This window comes from Cannabis sativa, chromosome 7, assembly GCF_029168945.1.
Source record: "Cannabis sativa cultivar Pink pepper isolate KNU-18-1 chromosome 7, ASM2916894v1, whole genome shotgun sequence".
NCBI classification, from domain to species: domain Eukaryota; kingdom Viridiplantae; phylum Streptophyta; class Magnoliopsida; order Rosales; family Cannabaceae; genus Cannabis; species Cannabis sativa.
Window position 1 is genome coordinate 31,397,967 of NC_083607.1, and position 21,680 is coordinate 31,419,646.

Here is a 21,680-nt window from a genome sequence, read left to right on the forward strand (position 1 = left end):
ATCATCCACACCTTCATTACTTTCTTAAGCTCTATAATTATTCGATTTCTAAAAAACTTGGTAAACATCTTGGTACATATATAGTTTTTTATATAATTAAGAGTACAATTCTGAATTTATAGTGGCGCTAGGAGGAATTAATAAGTTAGAGAATTTACTTGGTAAATTCTAGTTCTACTTATTGGAAGCGTGATTATATAAGCTCATGGTCTCCATACTAGTTAAGATAATACTGCTTTCAGTCTCAGTTAATTGGTTTTAATTAATCAATTATAATTCTAAAATTAGACTATGTCTTATTTATGTATTTTCACTAAGCAAGGGCTTAATTGTAAAGAAAAGATGTTTTGGGGTTTATTTGTTAATTAAGAGACTTTATTAAGTCTAATTAATAAATAAGATAAATGACAATTTTATTTGATAATTAATTATAATTATTAAATAAATATTTTTGACATTTATATGATTGAAATTAGAAAATATGTCATTATTGAAAGAAAGATAAATAGTTGAAATAAAGTGGAAAATTTGTAACTAGTGAGGCCCACTACTATGGTCGGCCACTTATGTGATTTTTGCCCATTATTTTCTCTTCTTTTAATCAATGTAATTAAATCCTAAACCCTAGTTGAAATACTATAAAAGGAATATGTTGCTCTCATTCTCATCCAATACTTTTCAACCTACCAAATCTAGTTATCTAACTCTGTCAAACAACTAGTAGATGAGAGGCTGCTTCTATAGTGATTTCACACCTTATCATTGTTCTTCATTAATTCGAGCCACAGTGAGAGAGTACCATGCCCACACATAGCAAGTCAAGTACTCAATCCTAGTGCAGAAGATGGTGGTCAACCAAAACTGAAGGAGAGAAGGGGATCTAGGCTCAGATCTTATTATTACTCTGCGACCAAAAGGAATAAGGGTTAGAGATTTGAGCGAAATGAGTCATATTATTCCACTGCCATCAATGTAAGGTTTTCTAAACTCTTATGTGTTTAATTTCATCTCATTAGAGAATTCATATTTAGGGTGTTAATCAAACATACATGTTAGTAAATCTAGATCCTGGTAAAATAATTCCCAATACATAGAAGGTCTATCTCAGGATACACAGAGTACCCAACAAAATGATAGTACGATGGAAAAAGTAGATAATGAAATCCTGAAGAGCTTGCAGCTCATTGACCCACATACTCATCAGTATGTTGAAAGACAAGAGAAATTCACCCTGCATATTTTATCTCAAAATTATCACATTATGATAATATCTCGCGTTTTCTTCTCTCAACATTTATAGAAAGACACAAGAGGTACTACCCAAGGTATTCTTAGGTACAAAAAGTTACCTTCCGAATAAAACAACCTAAGAGAATTGTTTATATTGCGAGATGAAGAAGCATAGTCAGCATAACCGTTTAAAGATAAAGACAAAGTGTGGTTATGGCAGTTATTTATTATTATTCCATGTGATGTACATATGAAACGTGGGCATTTTCCACGTTTCACAAACGGTTACAAGGATAAGATCCCAAGGAAATAACTGTCTCCCTAAACTCTTATTGTTTATCGAGATTTTTGGAAACTAAATATTTGAGAACTAAAGATATAATTAAATGCAAAAATGAAGAGATGGAGATTTTTTACGTGGTTTGGGTGCTAATTAACCTTAGTCCGCGAGTAGTCTATTAGCCTCTTAGGGCATTTTCGATGTGTTTATAATATTTTTATAGGAAATCTTAACTCAGTACTCTATGGTTCTTGTGAAGAAGACGAAGAGTAAACTTGGCAGAGTTTTAGCTATGGTGGTCGTGATCCCCCCTTCGTATGAGAATAGAAGGATATTTATAGGCTAAATAACGGGTATGGACATGCCCATTACCTGCCTAAGATTTCTACTAAAAGCTCACTAATGGGGTAAATTACATGAAAAATTAGAGCTGATTGTTGGGTCCCGGGAAAACTATTGTGCCCGGGCGTGCTGCAGCTGGACAATGAGGACATTTTTACAAAGTAAACACGTGTCATTCAAAGATTTAACCTTTAAAAGTAGTGGCCACATGTCGCCCAAAGCTTTCTCCTTTAAATGCAGGGGGTCTATATTTACCTGTCAAAAAAGTGGTAAAGGTGTGCGCACTACCATGCTTGGACGTAGGAGACAAGATCTCATCCTGTATTAGAAAAAACATAACCGTCACTAGGTGATTTGGCTCATATCAAAGGTAGACATTCGTGACAGTCCTAGGAGATCGACATCCACATTAGGCTCGTTAAGTACCTATCTAGGTATCAACTGGGCAAGCTTACATGTTTGAACCCTTTCAGGTTCGGGAGAGGCAACACTCCTTCCGCATTCTAAAAGCTAAGGTAGGACCAAGTGGACTTTCGCCTAACCTTCAATTTTGACTTATTTTCGGTTCTTATGAGGCTTCTCCGTGACAAGATTGTATCAATTAAGGAATTATGAAGCTAATCCCTTTCTTTAAATGCCACGTGTCATACGTCTAGAAATACGGATAATTCCTATAAATAGAGACAGAACTCACAAAACAAAGAACGAATAATTTGAAAAAGAAAAGAAGATAATTCATAAAGATATCTTGTATTTTGTACTTTGTATACAGTTCATGAAAATTGTTGGGTTTTATGCCCTAATTAAAACTCATTTCAATATAATCAGATTTACTTATTAATATAGATAAGAAATAACATTTAATGTTACATCGTTCACATGATTATATGTACATAATGTATAAATTCATCTGAAACCCTTTTCACATACTTGATCCTGTTTATTGTGCCGTCAACACATTGGAAAGTAAACATGACTATGTGAATAAAGTTTCCTAGATTTATCAGACATAGGGTTTTACTGATATGATAATCTACAAAAGAGTTTACTTGCATTTGGAGAAGTGCTATGTTCTTTCCAGAGCATTGGTTAAAGTAAAGCTCAGGTTGGATGCATGGAGTATGCATCGGAAGGGACCGATATTGAACTTTGACTTAGATTTATTAAACTTACCGTAATATCTATTCAAGTCAATATCGCCTAGTTGATCCTAGATCAAATGATCTTAATCCTGATATGATTAGGCTCAATCTCGAGAGGCTATTCGTGTTCTTTGATTTGTTAGTTAAGCCTACTTTTAGGTCAGGGTGATACGTACATTTCGGGAACACGGTAGTGCAATTGAGTGGGAGCGCTATCATAAACATGGAATCTATAGCTTCTATCTAGCGAATAGTAAGCAAAGGATGATCTCCTTCGAGCTTGACCAAAAGAACATAAATGGTGGAGTACTCATTTCACATAAGCCAAAATATCATTTATACGGGGTCAAGTGTTTTAAGGAATAAATACATTGTCAAGGGGTAACGGTAATTTAATCCCTTTACAGTGTAGATCATTCATATAGAGGATCAGTGATCACATTAGGATTATAACAATGGATAACTAATGATGCGTCTATATGGTGGAACATATAGAGCATTCTATATAACTGAGAGTGCAATTCTAAGTTCTATGCGTGGATTCAACGAAGAATTAATAAGTTAGTAAATTTTAGTAATAAATTCTTGATCTACTTATTGGAAGCTCGGTTATATAGACCCATGGTCCCCGCACTAGTTGAGATAATATTGCTTGTAAGACTCATGTAATTGGTTTTGATTAATCAATTATAATTCTCAAATTAGACTATGTCTATTTGTGAATTTTTCACTAAGTAAGGGCGAAATTGTAAAGAAAGAGTTTATAGGGGCATATTTGTTAATTATGATACTTTGTATGGTTCAATTAATAAATATGATAAATGACAATATTATTTAATAATTATTTATAGTTATTAAATAGTTAGAATTGACATTTAAATGGTTGAATTAGAAAATTGGCGTTTTTGAGAAAATCAGATGCAGAAAAGATAAAACTGCAAAATTGCAAAAAGTGAGGCCCAAATCCACTAGTATAGGGCCGGCCACTTTTGTAGGAAATTTAAACTGATTTTTTCATTATTTAATTGCCAAATAATTCAAACCTAACCCTAGTGGAATGCTATAAATAGATAGTGAAGGCTTCAGGAAAATTACACTTTTCTTCTGACACTTCTGATTCAGAAAAAACTGAGCCTCTCTCTCTCCCTATCTTTGGCCGAACCCACTCTCTCTCTCTTCTTCATTGAAATTTCAAAATTCTTAGTGTAAGAGTAGTGCCCACACACAGCAAGTGATACCTCAATCATAGTGAGGAAGATCGTGAAGAAAGACTTTCAGCAAGAAGGAGTTTCAGCATGAAAGATTCAGAGAAAGAGATCCAGGTTCAGATATTGATAATGCTCTGCTACAAAAAGGAATCAAGGGCTAGATATCTGAACGGAAGGAGTCATATTATTCCGCTGCACCCAATGTAAGGTTTCTCTAACTTTATATGTGTTTATTTTATCGTTTTAGAAAGTTCATATTTAGGGTGTTAATCAACATACTTGTGAGTAGATCTAAGATCCTGGTAAAATAATTTCCACCAACTGGCCTCGCGAGCCATGGTAATTGATTTACTTGCAAGAAATTTGGACTTTAAAACGATTGTTTGTTTGTTTTTGGATGGTATCATGTTGTATTAAGTGTTATTTGATGATTGATTGGTGTTTGTGAATTTTCGTTGAAAATAATTGAATATCTGTTTCTCGAATTATTTTTATTGGATAGTATGGAAAAAATTAAGCAAGTTACTTTTTTACAGAACTCAATTTCGATTTAATTTGAATTAGTTATGATTTTTTGAAGATTCGAAAAAATTGGAGTTGGGCTGAAATTTTCATGCGCACGCGAAAACTGTCCTTACAGCTCGCAATTTTTTCGTTTTTCTTCGTTTTTTCATGCTTTTTCATGGATTTAACTTCCGATTTTTTGTGTAGTTCTGTATTTATACTATTACTATTCCTAATTCAATTCTAATTATCATTTTGAATTAATTTAATATTTTTTAAATTTAATTCAAGATATTAGTGTAATTTGAATTTGAAAATAGTTAGTATCTATCTTTTTTGCTTAATAATCTATCTTATTTTTAAATTTGATTATATCTTATCTTATTTTTAAATTTAAGGTCAGATTTTAAATATTTTAAATTAAATTTTTTTAAAATAATTGGACCTTATTTAAATTTAAAATAAGATAACTATAATCATGTAATTTTAAATAGATGTAAGATATTTTGCTAATGTTTTTTTTTTTTTTAAATTTTGTTATTTTATTTATTTAAATTACATTTAAAATCTGAAAAAGATATTCATTTATCTTTTTTAATTTTTATTTATAAAATAACATTTAAATTTTAAAAGTAGTTAGCAAATTTTGAAATGATATTTAGGTTGGTTGAAACCTAATTTTTTAAAATTGTAGGTTTAATTTTAAATTTAAATTTTTTAATTTAATTTTGAAATTTTTTATTTCAAATTTTTTTTAAAATTTTCAATTTTTTTTTTTAATTAATTAATTATTTCGAAATTAATTATTTAATTTAAAATTAAATAAATCCTACATCCAACTATTCAGCTAACCTTGTTGCAGGAGTATGTGTTTTAGCTTGTGTGCAAGTTTTCAAAACCTATTATTGCTTGATTGCAAATAGCCATGGTTAACTTGTTAACAGATCCAATGATCTGATTTTAACTCATGGCTCCCTTGGTCAAGTTAATAATTTGTAACAGGTATATTTACAAACTTCTTTCATCTGTGTATGACCTAGCAACATGATAGGACCCATCCAAAGTGTGCCTGTGTGAGCCTATGTGTTTAATTTCATTATAGATGCATATAGGTTGTTGTTGCTAAATAAAATATCATAGTTCTTGATAGATTTTATTTAGGCCCATTTAGCTTTCGGGCCTATTCAATTAATAACAGTTGTTCATTTTAAGGTTAAATTCCTCTCTTTTGAGCCTTGTGTGAGAGTTGGGAGCCATAATAGTGGGTACGACATACTGAACCCAGCACCCCTCACATGAACCACCCCAATTGTGAAGGTCCATTTGCCTGATTTGAATAACTGTACTAGGTTAATTACACTAGTTTAACCTAATAAAATTGATTAGCAACATAATTAATTTCATTTATTTTGAAATTTATTTAAGAAAATTATAGTTTAAAGAATTTTATTCTAAGCTAAACTATGTGTATTGTCTTGTATTTAATTAAATATAGAATTATAACCATCTAGATTCTTTCTGGAGCTTAATTTAAATTTTTCATTAAATATTCCCATTTAAGTTGATATTTAGTTATCTACAACTAATCAACTTAAATCTGAATATCTTTTGGATTTAAAATTTCAAAATTAAGTTGAGGAATTTTAGGCATTGGTTATTAAGATTCTTTAGATATTTTTTAAGTTAATATCTTTTCGAATATTAACTTAAAATGGAATATTTTCAAATTAAGTGGTTATAACTTAATTTTTGATATTTAATTAAATTTAAATTTGAAAATATTTAAGGTCTAGATTTTTTCTAATACAACTTAAATTAGATATTTTTTCAAATTTTATGGAAAAGATACTTAGTCAAATAAGATATTTTCTAGATAGTTATTTCTAGACTACTTATTATTTCTAATATTAAATAGGAAAATATTATACATTGTGAAATTAATTATTTAAATAATTAATTTTGGTACAATTTATTTTTTCCTAGTATTAAACTAGAGATTAATAATTAAGCCTTATTTACACTTAATTATTTATTTCTTGAATTTAATACATTTAATTACTTTGAAAATTAAATATCTAAGTTGATTTTAATCATGACACTTAAATATTTCTTTTTCATGACACTTAATTAAATAGAAAATTATTAATAAATTTCAACTAAATTTAAATAATTTTCAAAATATATTTTTTCTCTATTTTATTAATCAAATTTCAAAATTGCATTTCTTAAATGCTGGAATTTCGAATTTTATTTAAAAAATAGATTAAGTTGTAAATTAATTATTTATTTTAATTAATTCTTGGATCAACTTAAATCAATGATTTTTCATTTATTGATTAATTCAAAATAAATTGAATTAAAGTATATTATTAGAAATTGAATTAATTAGTCAAAGGAAAATCTAGATAGATGATATTTTTGCTTGAAGTATTTTTCTAGTGTGTTTAATTAAATAGAAAATTAATATTTAAGTTGATTTTCATCATCATACTTAAATATTTGAAATTTTTCTTATATATTTAATTAAATAGGAAAATTATATTTTTTGTTGTAAATTAATTTTATTAATTAATTTTGGGCCAACATTAAATTAGAATAATTTTTCCAAGATTTATTTTTTATTTTAATATGTATTTTTGAAAATTGTGTCCTTGAATACTTTAATTTTTTGAAATGCAATATCTATTTATAGAAAATTAAATTTGAGTTGTAAATTAATTTAAATTAATTTTGTAACAACTTAAATTGAATATTTTTCTAAATATTTATTGGAAATTATTACTAAGATGGAAATAATTCATGTTATTTTCATATCCATCTAAGTAAAATTTATAAATATTAAATTAAAATTTATATTTAGAATTTTTCATTCTAAATTGGAAATTTTAAATAAATATATATTTAAAATAAATAGATTAAATAAAGAGAATCAAAGAAAATACAACTCTCTTTAAATAATGAGCTTTATTATTATTAAGAAATTCGATCTCCATTGTTGGTCTTACAAAAGTTAAATGTTTTCAATATAACATCGAGACGCTAGACTTCGTCCCCCTATGGATGGTTATTCGTTGAACGCATTTAACACCGTAAGATCTCATTTGATAAGTGTTTTGTAAGTTTTCGTCTCTATTAGACTCTCCCCTACGGTGACTACTTAGAGATAAACTTATGAAACATGAAACAATAGTGGAAGCTCATAAAATGAGAATAACCTTGACTCTCGCCTACCGGGACAACGTTGGATTCTTATTTTGATCGAATAAAAGGTTGCTAGAATGGTTTACATTTTAGATGAGCTGACAACTCTATTCAATGAATGATACTTTGACTCTCGCCTACCGGGACACTGTATCAGTTTGTTGGAAACCTTGGAAATTATTTAGGATTGTATGTTTTAGTATTTTCACTAGTCATTCCTACTTGCTATATGTTTATAATTTCTGAATTGTGTATGAATTTATATTGAACCATGTTATTTTTTGTTATTAAGTTGTAGTTTAATTTCGAATCTTCATTGTTGGTCTAACTTGGCTTGTTTATCTAATGAGATAAATTCCTAGTGGATTTTCACCATTAGACATACATAATAGTGTTAGATCTCGAAAGATAAATATTGTATATGCGACATCTAGCTGTTCATCAATTGATGACACCTTAGACTAGTATTTTTACGATATGAAACAAGAAGATTGTATAAATAAGATTACTTTGACTTTCGCTAATCGAAGCATCGTTGGATTCTTATTTTAAACGAAATTATCCTAATTCCTCTTAGCTTATTCATTTCGAATTAGCTCAATAACATATCATTGGATGAATGGTCTATAAATCATTTCATGTCATTCTATATTTTCTCTTAAGAAATTAAATGACGCATATGATTATAATCCCGAAATTCTATTCCCAATTGATATAAATCCTCAATCTTAGAAATCTCCTACTTGTATGGGCAAATCTGACTTAGAGTTTGTATTAGTAGTGGTGGTCAAAGATAGAATTACTCATTATATTTGGTATAAATTTAAGTCTTTGACTTTAATTTTAGATTCCAAATAGAAATTTTCTTATATTTCTAATTCCAGAATACAATACAGTTACACTTTCTCAAGTGTTTAATATCCATCTTCTATTAATGGATTCAAACTGTATGCAATATGAGTTAGGTATTCTGTGACCAGGATCCACTTGCAGTATTCTAAGAACTCTTTGATGTAACTATACCTAAGTCATCAAAACGACACAACCACATTTTTTTAATCTATGGCATTTGTATCTTGTTCATAGTGGATTTGACAAGATCAATCTCTGCAAAGAGTTAATATGCCTATATCCACTGAAAGTAGTTCATCTCATTCGCAGATGGATGTACATTCAGGGGTGGATATGAATTTTTCGTTGTATTCTTAAAATGATAACTCTAGATTATACCTTTTAGCAAGAAATTTGAAATGTCTGAAATATTTCATTAATTTCTAGCAATGGTTAAAACCATTAAAGTAAGTGGTTAAAGATCTTGCGAACTGATAGGGGTGGAGAAATACTTAGTAGATATGCAGTTCAAAGATCATTGATTCGATTTTCGAATTATATCCAAACTTACCTCCCCAGAAATTTCGAGTTGCATGTTCATGATTAGTTACTAGTCATTGCCTAATTCCTTCTATGGTAATACAATTTCAGAATGATGTAATGGTTGTATACTTAATGTAAATCATTACTAGATTCATGGATGACCTAATCAAAATATTAAGAAAAGCTAGAACTGTTAACCATGGTTTGTTAGCTGTTCTAAGTGATTAGGGGTGGACCATCCCTTTGTCAATAGATAAGAAAGTGTTTGTTCAAACAAATACTACTTTTATAAGATAATGACTAAGTCTGAAAACAAGTAGCAAATAAAGGAGATATTTTTCTTGATTCCAAAAGTGTTCTATCATCTTATATAACATGGGATGATCCCACTGCCTCTGTTGTCTTGTCACAACCGAAGAGATCAATACCATTTAGTTTTCTTCGACATAGTTCACGGTACCTTGTCGTAGTGGGAGAGTTTCTAGGAACTCACCTTCTTATGACTTGGGAGACACTAGTGATTAAAATCCATTGTGAGTTTAAACAAGTAATGGATTGTCAAGATAAGAAACTAAGAAGAAAGCCAAAAGAACTATGGTTTAATCCAGTCACATGGAATAACCTAAAGTTTTCTATTACAAGGACATAAAAGGAAATTTTCGTTTATATGTCCATTCAATGGACTTAACAAAACTTCCTGTTCCTAGTATTATAGGTTTGAGTTTATCTAAACCTATGGCTTGTGGTATACCTGGTAATTACTTACTCTAATGCAAGCAACTTACTTTAGTAAGATGCTGAAGCATTTTCTTTCTAATGGCAATCTGTAGAAGCTTCACAACTTCTTAGGCATAGATTTTATTTATCTAAGGAAAAGTCTCAACTATTCCAGAAAAGATAAAGCCATGAAAGAATTTCTTAAATCAACAGTGAGAGGTCTTAGATATGCTTCTGTATGCCTTAGACCAGACACCTGCTGTTGAGTGAGAGTAATGAGTAGGTATCAGATTAATCCAGGAGAAAAACATTGGAAGACAATCAAGTAAATCTCAAGATTAAGAAGAGGAACTATATGTTAGTCTATAAGGGTGTGTTTAAAACTCCTAGACTACACCATATCAGATTTCGAAATTTGCCTTTGTGCTAGTAAATCTTTCTGATAAGATGGTGATTACTCTGGGGGTGGAATAGTGATTTTGGAGAAGTGTAAAAACCTATCTGAAGTCTCTAGGTCTACCAGAGAGGGACTGAATGTTAAGGTTGCAGGAAAGGTACTTATTCAGTCTAAGGAAAGTTCTATACATCTTTGGCACCATTCCAAATTGCCTTAAACTACTAGTGTTAATTTCCTAATTAACCAAAAGTAGTTGCCAAAGGTATAGAATCCAGTATCCCAAGAGAGTAGACATATAGAGAGGAATTTCACATTATCAATGATTTTGTGATTAAAGGAAGAGTAATGGTGGAGAAAAGGTTGTGGTTAATTCAACCTTTTAGATCCTATTACGAGGAGTTTACTACTACTACACTTGATTTGTATATCAAGGTGTTGAGATTATTTGAAACGCACTTTTTGTTTTATATTAGTGCAAGTGGGAGTTTGTTGGGTTTTATGCCCTAAATAAAACTCATTTCAATATAATCAGATTTACTTATTAATATAGATCAGAAATAACATTTAATGTTGCATGGTTCACATGATTTATTTCATGATTATATGTACATAATGTATAAATTCATCTGAAACCCTTTTCACATACTTGATCCTGTTTATTGTGCTGTCAACACATTGGAAAGTAAACATGACTATGTGAATAAAGTTTCCTAGATTTATCAGACATAGAGTTTTACTGATATGATAATCTACAACAGAGTTTACTTGCATTTGGAGAAGTGCTATGTTCTTTCCAGAGCATTGGTTAAAGTAAAGCTCAGGTTGGATGCATGGAGTATGCATCGGAAGGGACCGATATTGAACTTTGACTTAGATTTATTAAACTTACCGTAATATCTATTCAAGTCAATATCGCCTAGTTGATCCTAGATCAAATGATCTTAATCTTGATAGGATTAGGCTCAATCTCGAGAGGCTATTCGTGTTCTTTGATTTGTTAGTTAAGCCTACTTTTAGGTCAGGGTGATACGTACATTTTGGGAACACGGTAGTGCAATTGAGTGGGAGCACTGTCATAAACATGGAATCTATAGCTTCTATTTGGCGAATAGTAAGCAAAGGATGATCTCCTTCGAGCTTGACCAAACGAACATAAATGGTGGAGTACTCATTTCACATAAACTGAAATATCATTTATACGGGGTCAAGTGTTTTAAGGAATAAATACATTGTAGGATGTAACGGTAATTTAATCCCTTTACAGTGTAGATCATTCATATAGAGGATCAGTGATCACATTAGGATTATAACAATGGATAACTAATGATGCGTCTATATGGTGGAACATATAGAGCATTCTATATAACTGAGAGTGCAATTCTAAGTTCTATGCGTGGATTCAACGAAGAATTAATAAGTTAGTGAATTTTAGTAATAAATTCTTGATCTACTTATTGGAAGCTCGGTTATATAGACACATGGTCCCCGCACTAGTTGAGATAATATTGCTTGTAAGACTCATGTAATTGGTTTTGATTAATCAATTATAATTCTCAAATTAGACTATGTCTATTTGTGAATTTTTCACTAAGTAAGGGCGAAATTGTAAAGAAAGAGTTTATAGGGGCATATTTGTTAATTATGATACTTTGTATGGTTCAATTAATAAATATGATAAATGACAATATTATTTAATAATTATTTATAGTTATTAAATAGTTAGAATTGACATTTAAATGGTTGAATTAGAAAATTGGCGTTTTTGAGAAAATCAGATGCAGAAAAGATAAAACTGCAAAATTGCAAAAAGTGAGGCCCAAATCCACTAGTATAGGGCCGGCCACTTTTGTAGGAAATTTAAACTGATTTTTTCATTATTTTAATGCCAAATAATTCAAACCTAACCCTAGTGGAATGCTATAAATAGATAGTGAAGGCTTCAGGAAAATTACACTTTTCTTCTGACACTTCTAATTCAGAAAAAACTGAGCCTCTCTCTCTCCCTATCTTTGGCCGAACCCACTCTCTCTCTCTTGTTCATTGAAATTTCGAAATTCTTAGTGTAATAGTAGTGCCCACACACAGCAAGTGATACCTCAATCATAGTGAGGAAGATCGTGAAGAAAGACTTTCAGCAAGAAGGAGTTTCAGCATGAAAGATTCAGAGAAAGAGATCCAGGTTCAGACATTGATAATGCTCTGCTACAGAAAGGAATCAAGGGCTAGATATCTGAACGGAAGGAGTCATATTATTCCGTTGTACTTAATGTAAGGTTTCTCTAACTTTATATGTGTTTATTTCATCGTTTTAGAAAGTTCATATTAAGGGTGTTAATCAACACACTTGTGAGTAGATCTAAGATCCTGGTAAAATAATTTCCAACAAAAATATCATAAATAAGATAAACTCGTGAAATATGAAGAATTAACTTCAAAACAATGTTAAAAATCTTCTTGTTATTTATATAAATTATTACCATTATTATTATTTATTAATATCCTAGAATTTATTTATTACTTAAAAAAGTTATTAGGAATTACTCCATATACTGTTTTTTTTTTTTTTTTTTTCAAATTGACGGTTTGGGTTTTTAAGGTGGTTGCAACGCTAGTTACAATAAGGGTTTCTATACGATTTTTTGTTGCAATTTAGGTTGCAGCGTTACTTGCAATAAATGTTTCTATGTAGAGTTCCGTAAAAATAAAAAAAAAAACTATTTTAAAGTGTAAAAATAAAAAAACTTAAAACTTATTTATTAGTTAATAAAAATTTGCCTTAGTAATCTTTAATGTCTAGATTAGTTGGCTAGTGTTTTGTTTTTTTTTTTTGGAGTTATGATAAGAGAAATGGTTATTCTTTTTTTTTAGATAAATAAAGAGAAAAATTGAGTTAAGTTATTATACTTCGTTTCCCGCCTGCCTGACAAGCTTACGCGAAAGACCCACCGTACGATTAAAGTAAAAGGAGAACAAAAAGATGGAAAGAGTCGAGCCGGTAAGTAAGATCATAGGCAAGCCACACAAGCCGAGAGTAGGCTTCACGCGCCCATCCCGGCGACCTGTCTCCTACACTCGCGGCTCATGCGGCCGGCACTCATCTCTAACGACACCCCACCGACGCGACCTCTATAGGTTTGCCCTAGAGACGTTTCTTCTCAACCCAAAAACAAAATAACCGGCATTAATCCTCTCCACTCCAACCCACCTTCTCAGAACGACGATCCCCAACCTGACACACGTCGTCAAAACAACAATCCCAACCACCACCCACCCCACCGTAACCTTCATCTATGGGCGACATCACGGAATCCTTAACTCCGTCCTCCGCCACTCCCGTCTCCTCTCACTCCCGGCCCATGCCGGTCCGTGAGGACTGCTGGAGCGAGGAGGCCACATCTACTCTCATCGACGCATGGGGCCGCCGCTATCTCGAGCTCAACAGAGGTAATCTTCGGCAGAAGGATTGGCAAGATGTGGCCGACGCTGTCAACGCTCTCCATGGCCATACTAAGAAGACCCACCGTACCGATGTCCAGTGTAAGAACCGAATCGATACCATTAAAAAGAAGTATAAGGTTGAGAAGGCTAGGGTTTCCTCTTCCAATGGGGCCTTATCTTCATCCTGGACTTTCTTCGATCGTCTAGATGCCTTAATTGGTTCCAACCAGAAAAAGCCCTCTCCTTCTCTATCGCCGTCGCCGCCGATCGCTGTTCCCCTTCATTCTTCATCTTCGTATCGGAAGAATTCGTCCGCGGCAACCGTTGCTAGTTCCGCTTTAGTGGCTCTGCGACAGAAGCGACCGGCCCTTTCTGCAGCCCCGGAAGAGGGGTTTTTCAGGAGGAATTACTCTGCAATGGCTGCTGCAGCTGCTGCGGCAGAGGCAGAGGAGGATGAAGATGATTTGGAGAATGAAGAGGACGTGGAGGAGGAGGAGGAGGTTGAGAAAGAGAGATATAGTGATGACGAGAGTGTAGATGGTGCAGGGTTACGGAGTTTGGCTAGGGCGATATCGAGGTTTGGTGAAGTGTACGAGAAAGTTGAAGCAGAGAAATTGAGGCAGATGGTAGAGTTGGAGAAGAAGAGGATGCAGTTTGCGAAGGACTTGGAGGTTCGAAGGATGCGGATGTTCATGGACACGCAGTTACAGCTAGAGAGGATCAAGCGTGGAAAGCGATCAGGATCTAATGGTGAGAAGGCTAATTCTGCTATCTAATTCTACTGTATTTTATGGAGTATTATATTACTGATTCCTTGACCTTCGTTAATTTAAATTCTTTAAAGAAATTTGAGATACTTGGGTTTTGGTTAAATGACCAAATGTGTTCTTAGGTGCTTGATTAAGGTGTGAATAGATGATTACGGATTCTTAGAGGTTTAGAGGAATTTAGAGTTATTATTTTTATGCAAAATTATGTCTTTGGCTACTTTGTGTCTTATAGAAATGATATACTTAATGGAGTTTAACGTTTGTTATATTTAATTACGTGAAAGCACTTGGCATGCTTTGAAATGGAAGAATATTTTTGCTGTTTTTCATGAATGGCTTAATCATAGTTAGGCAGTTGTTTGTTGCTCGTTAGATAGTCACTTGGTTACATTAGAGTTGCTCTTGTTTTATGTTGTATACTTACATGTCTTTTGGAAATGTTGAAATGAACTTATGCATGGAGCTTTCGTTTTTGCTAGCTTTTTTCTTAGTTGATTGACTTGCAAGTTTTACTTCCTAGAGTTCTGTATCTATTCTTTATACTTCAATATTTTGCCCGTATTTTACTATACCTTAATACAGCAAGATGTGTATGTATTTGTGCGTTTTATATCATTCTACAATCAATCTAATTAATTTAAACTTGAAAACTCTTTATTGTGAGGACCACTAGGCTATGCTTACGTCCATGTAATCATGTTAATAAACACGTTATTTTGTCCATGGGGTCGAAAGCGTAACATTGGAAATATGCCATGTCGAAAGTTGCATTGACACTTATTGTTAATATTTTTATAAGATACATTTCGGGGCTTTAACCCTATTCCGTATTCACAATGTACAGTGTCAGACATTCTCACCCACCTAACCACTTCAGGCAACCAATGTTGTGCACCATTTTCTGAAATCATCTTACTTGGATCCTTGAGTGTGTTGGTTGATCTGTACATAAATTACACCAAGCACTTGTATTGAGTAGATTGTTAAAGACCTCAACGATGGTCATGGGAATGGATTGAGGCAAATTGTGGTGTTTGAGTTTGATGCGGGAAACTTACAGTTGCCTTATCCTATTTTACTTTTGGTTACTTGAGGACTTCTTGTTTCTGTTTCTGTATCTAACTTTAGGATTTTCAAATCCCATTTTCATATTAACCTCGAGTTGTTCACACAATTAATTTGTGTAAGAAATTTTTTCCAGTTTTGAATGGTATGATCTTTGCTTTGCTTTGCCTTGTTCTCTCTCTCTCTCTCTCTCTCTCTCTCTCTCTCTCTCTCTCTCTCTCTCTCTCTGTAACCCCCCCCTTTCAATTCACTTATGGGTTATAATGTCTTGCTCGTTCTCTTCTTGGGATTTTGGTCATATGGCTTTGTGTATAGGGATGTGCTCGATCATGATAAGTACCTGCGCTTTGTTTCAGAGTTAATGTACCCTAGGGAAAGTAGTTGTGCAAGGATTGGACGCCTTTTGATTGTACATGCTAGAATTTTTGAAGAAGGCAAAGTCCACAATGCTTTTATCAATATGTGGCTTTATCTAAGAACTATGTTTGAATCACAGTTAACTTGTCACTGAAATGGTACATGAGAGTTATGTTGGTTTATGACTCTGACCTGAGTGTTGGAATTTGGTACGTATACCTTGAGGATATACTTATTCTATCAAGTAGGTTTGTTAGTGATTTTCAAATCTGTGATTAAAATGCTTTGAGAAACCATAGAAGAGATCTCTTTTATTGATCTGAATATCTTATGAGTTATGAGGACCAGCCTTTGCTTCCTTGAATTGTCTGATATAATTATTGTATTACTGCATACTTGAAAAATGGGATTGCAACTTATCCATACCAAAAATACAAAAAGTCTAAGTGGTACCCTTTATATATATATAATTATGTTTCATTGTCTGGTTTTGTTTTTCTTCAGCAATTTCCTGGCAGAATTTTATATCTTAAAATTGAACATTTGATAGTTTGACATGTTTCAATATTGATGCCTAACTACTGCTATGATAATGTTCGTACAGATATATATGGCTAGCCATGAGAAGAGAAAGCACATGTAGCATCCGTTTCATCATTGCTACAAAGTACATAATGTTGCAGCTGATATTTGATTAAAGAAGATTACTGTTGGAGTCAGCTGTATTGTTTATTAGATTCTTTTTGTATGCTCATGTTCTTGTTGATCTTTTGGTTTGTTTCTTCTTTATCAACTTATAAGGCCCAATCTTGAGCTGAATTTATTTTAGTTGTTATACCTCTCCCCTATCCCCCACACCACCTTCACATATGTACGAACTATTCTGTGGAATAGATTTGGCCAGGAATAGAGGAAAACTAGTTGTGCTTTTTCCTTTCCTTTCTTTTCGATGAAATATGTTTACCAATTGCACTCTGTTTCTATAAAGGTTTTACAAAATAAAGTTGACAGTGTTAGCCTAAAGTCACTATTAGTTTGTAAGGTGCGGAAGAGAAGAAAAAGAATGAGAATTCTTATTGATTGAATTATAATGTGTATATTCCTTATATAGTAGCAGCTAGTAACTAATTACTAGAAGTAGCAGCCTGTAGCAGAAGCTAACTACCAACTAATTAACTGGCTAAACCTGACTTGACTAACTACTTAGACGGCTAAGCTGGACTTAATACTCCCACTTAAGATGTGTTATATGTCCTCTGTAACCCATTTTGTCTTTGAACACTTAGTACTGAGCTGTAAACAAAGGCTTGGTAGAGAAATCAGCAAGTTGTATTTTTGTTGAAACATGAGCTATTTTTGTGATTCTCTCTTCAACTTGTTCTCTAATCAAGTGTCAAGTGTTTAGTTCTCACATGGAAAATTGGATTGGCTACAATGTGTTGAACATACACCAATAAGAATATAAAATTGGTTCCATAGTGCTTCATAAACAAGGAATGATCAATGTCTGAATGCATGAAGCCTTCCTCAACTAAGGCATGCGAAATTTTTTCAAACCATTCCCTAAAAGGTTGTTTTAATCCATATAGGATCTTCTTTACTTTGTAAACTGCATTATTGCATAGTATTTCCCCCTCAGGTCTTTTCCTTTGAGCTATGGACATACACATTTTCATGCAAAAATGCGTTGTTTACATTGAGCTGGTGTAAGTGCCATTCATTTATAGTTGCAAGAGCCCAGACAAGCTTCACAATAACTAGTTTGGTGACTGGTGCAAAAGTATTAAAATCCACCCCTTTTTATGATTGTACCCTTTGACAACGTTATGCCTTGTATTTTTTCAATGATGCAATCAATATGATACATCATTTTAGAAACTCATTTTGAGCCAATCACATGTTGATCAGGAGGCAAACTCACTATAGCCCATGTATTGTTAGCTTCAAGTGTCTCTAATTTAGTAGCCATAGCTTGATTCCTCTCATGTTCAGACTTGATATAACTAAAATAGTAGCTATACGAAGACAACCTGTCATAAGTAGCCACTTCAGATAAAAGGTGAGAAGTAACTTGATCATGTACTTGGAGAAAAATCATAATTATAATTAGAAGCTACAAAATAATGATAATCATTGAGATAGTATTGTATTTTAGATGTTCTAATAGGTCTAGTTGATATAGAAGATTGATCTGGTGAGGATGAGATGTGTTCAGTAGGCACATCAGACACAAAAAAATCACACCTGGAACCAGGAATGACAGAATTTTTTTTCATGTTTAGGAGTTAATCCACCATTGTCAACAAATGAAAAAACGTGTTCATGAAACTGTACATTTTTAGAATAGAAAACTCTATTTGAGTTAAGAGTAACTTATAAGCCTTAATGCCTAGAGAGTACTCTAAGAAGATGCAAGAAGTAAATTTGGGGGAAAATTTTGATCTGCAATGATAAGCTTAGAGTAGAAGTATAGGTTAAGCAACCAAAGGCTTTTAACTGGCATATCCTGGTCGTTTAGATATGAGAATTTCAAAGAGTGACTTGTGTTTGAGATTTTGAGCGGTTGTCCTATTGATAAGGTATGCAACTGTAGTGACACAGTTGCCCCAAAAACATAGAGGAATAAAGGATTGGAATAAGAGTTCACGGGCCGCATTGAGCAAGTGTTGATATTATCTTTCTACAACTAAATGTTGTTGTGGTCTTTAGACACAAGAATGGTAGTGAACTATCCCTAGTGAACTAAACAAGTCAATAAATTGTAGTTCTTTTGAATTGTCAAACCTAACCCCTTTGTGCATTGAATTGAGTTTTGATAAGCAAAATGAATTGAGGAATGATTATTTGGGCATCTGATATATATTTAATGAGATGAATTCAAGTAAATCTTGAACAATCATCAACTATGATAATGAAATATTTGTAGCCTTTAATGATTAAAGTATTAAATGGGCCCCAAATTTTAATATGAATCAAATCAAAATAATTTTTAGTAATGTTATGATGGCAAACAAAAGGAAGTTTTATTTGCTTGGCATAGTGGCATATAGAACAACAAAACAAAGGAAAATCATCATATTGAAATTACAAAGAATGAGCTTTTATACAAGATGGATGGCGTAATTTATTATGTCATACAATTTCATGTGAAATTTTTCAATCTATTATTGAAGAAAAAATTGAAGGAACCAGACTTGGGTTGGTAAGATAGTATAAGTTGCCAATCCTTTCACCCATCCCAATCTGCATGCTCTTAATGGTGTCCTATGTGACACATTTATCATAAAACAAGGTAAGTACAATATATTCAAATTTGGTTAAGGAAGTTACCGATAACAAATTATATTTGAATGTAAGCACATTTAAGACATTGTCCAAAATAAGATCAAGGGTTAAGTGATTGAACTAATACAAGAAATTTTGCATCAACACCATTTGGTAATAAAACTGATGAAAAAGAAAGATCATTATGGGTATGATGAAATAAGGAAACGTCAGGGCACACATGATGTGTGGCCCCTATTTCAATGATTTAATGAGAATTTTGAGTAAGAATTCCTTACTAAAAAAGTGAGATATCAAAGATTATTTAGATGAGACATGGGGATGTGAATTGTCTCCAACTTTCTAAGCTAGAAGAGCCATCAAAATTTGACATTGAAAGCTGGATTAATTGGACACAAGCTCTTAATCATGACCCAAGGTTTCAATAGGTTTATCATCTTAAGCACCATAGAAATTAGCAGCTACTTTCCTTTGAGGCCCTTTAACATTTTGAGATGGAGATTTTCTACGATGTTTATGCGATCCATGAAGTTTGTAACACTTTTTCATGGTGTGTCTAGAGATGCCACAATGAGTACATGAGGTTCTTAGTCGATATGATTGAATGCTCCCAACAAACTGGCTAGTGGAACTTGACCCAACTTATTAGTCTTAGTGTGAGTACTTGAGATGTTTCTTTGTCTTTTTTCTTGAATAAACAAAGCATAAACCTTGTTTATACATGGAAGTGGTTCTTGCATGAAGATTGTGATCGATCATTAAAGAGATTCAAACTAACCAAAAATTCAAGAATTTGGTCCCCTAGTATTTTTGAATTACCTTCATATTGCCACAAGTGCAAATATTGTGCTCTATATTGGCTTATAAGATCATAAAGGGATTTAAGCTTGGAGAAGTAAGTTGTTACACTATCTAAACCTCGTGTAAGAAATTGCATAACCTTTTTCACCTCAAAAACTCTGGGAGCATTTTTTTGGTTGAATTTTTCATAAAGATCAGACCAAATCTCACCAACATTCTCATGGCACATGATACTATCAACTCTTTGACTAGATACAACATGTAAAATCTAGGAAATTACCATGATATTCCATTTACACCATGCTATCATAATTCTCATGATCTTCGTCTGATGTAGAAAATTTTCCATTGATAAATTTTACATTGTTTCCTTCGATCAATGCCACCATCATAAAACACATCCATCAGTTGTAGTTCTCGCTTCCAGTGAGGATCTTGGGAACTAAGTTTTCTCCATGATTGTCTCCATTGGATAGAAAATATGGATTCAAAGCCTCATTTTAAATCAATCTACCTTGTTCACCAAGAACAAAATATTTGTTTGAACTGTTGGAATTATCTTCTCAATTCGAGTCACTACGTGTCTGAACACCTCCACTACATACCATGAGTGCCAACAAAACAAACTTGAGCTCACAACAATGATGGCTTTGATACCATATCAGTTTGTAAGGTGCGAAAGAGAATAAAAGAAAAAGAATAAGAATTTTATGGATTGAATTAGAAATTGAATTACAATATGCATATTCCTTTTATATTAGCATCTAGTAACTAATTACAAGAAGTAGTAACCTGTAATAGAAACTAACTTCTCTACAAATTGAACTAACAACACTAATTAACCAACTTGGTAAACCTGACTTAACTAACTACTTAGACAGGTAAGTAGGACTTAATAGTCACCAATTTTACTTATATCACCACTTGTAGTTCTTTTATGTGGAGTTTAGTATGAGGTTTAGACTTTATGGAAATGAGAATATCAAACTTAAATTAAATTTTAATGACCAATGGGTTTATGTTATTAAGTGGGTCTCACTTTTTGAATTAAATGGTAGTAATGTTAATTCCTTCCACAACTTGGGTTTCTATATTCCCTCCAACTCTACTCTCTCTAATTCAAACTCACATTAAAAAATCCTCATTAAGTGGCATTTTGTTGGAAGGAATGAAAATATAGTTAGATTCGGAATGACATTCCGATATCTTAAAATAAAACAAAACAAAAGAATGAAATAAAAGTTGCCCCCTGCTGTTGATGCAAATATCTTGCCAACTCACTCGTATGTATAGATGAGATGAAAGTTAGAAGTAACAATGTAAAATAGAGAGCACACAGAAGAATTTATAGTAGTTCACTCCCTGTGTAGCGACAATAATGAAGCTACATCTACTTCAAGTTCTTATGCTCACAAGAATAGTTATAAGAAAAATAGCTAAGTTTGAAAGCTTTAATTTCTAGAGAGAGAAGCTATAGAGAGGCTGCAATCATATGGGTACTTTTCTGAATGTGAAAAATGAAATAAAGGAACTCTCATTTTATAGAGAAGGATGTCATGTTAAAATAAT

At 32.4% G+C, this 21,680-nt stretch overlaps 1 protein-coding gene across 1 annotated transcript; it reads left to right on the plus strand.

Moving 5' to 3' along the window:
* The first annotated feature begins 12,951 nt into the window (after positions 1–12,951).
* LOC115697471 (trihelix transcription factor ENAP2) lies at positions 12,952–17,048 on the plus strand. The gene is made up of 2 exons (XM_030624490.2): positions 12,952–14,583; positions 16,630–17,048. The coding sequence occupies exons 1-2, from the start codon at positions 13,686–13,688 to the stop codon at positions 16,641–16,643; spliced, it is 912 nt and encodes a 303-aa protein (XP_030480350.1). The 5' UTR covers positions 12,952–13,685; the 3' UTR covers positions 16,644–17,048.
* Positions 17,049–21,680: the final 4,632 nt, after the last annotated feature.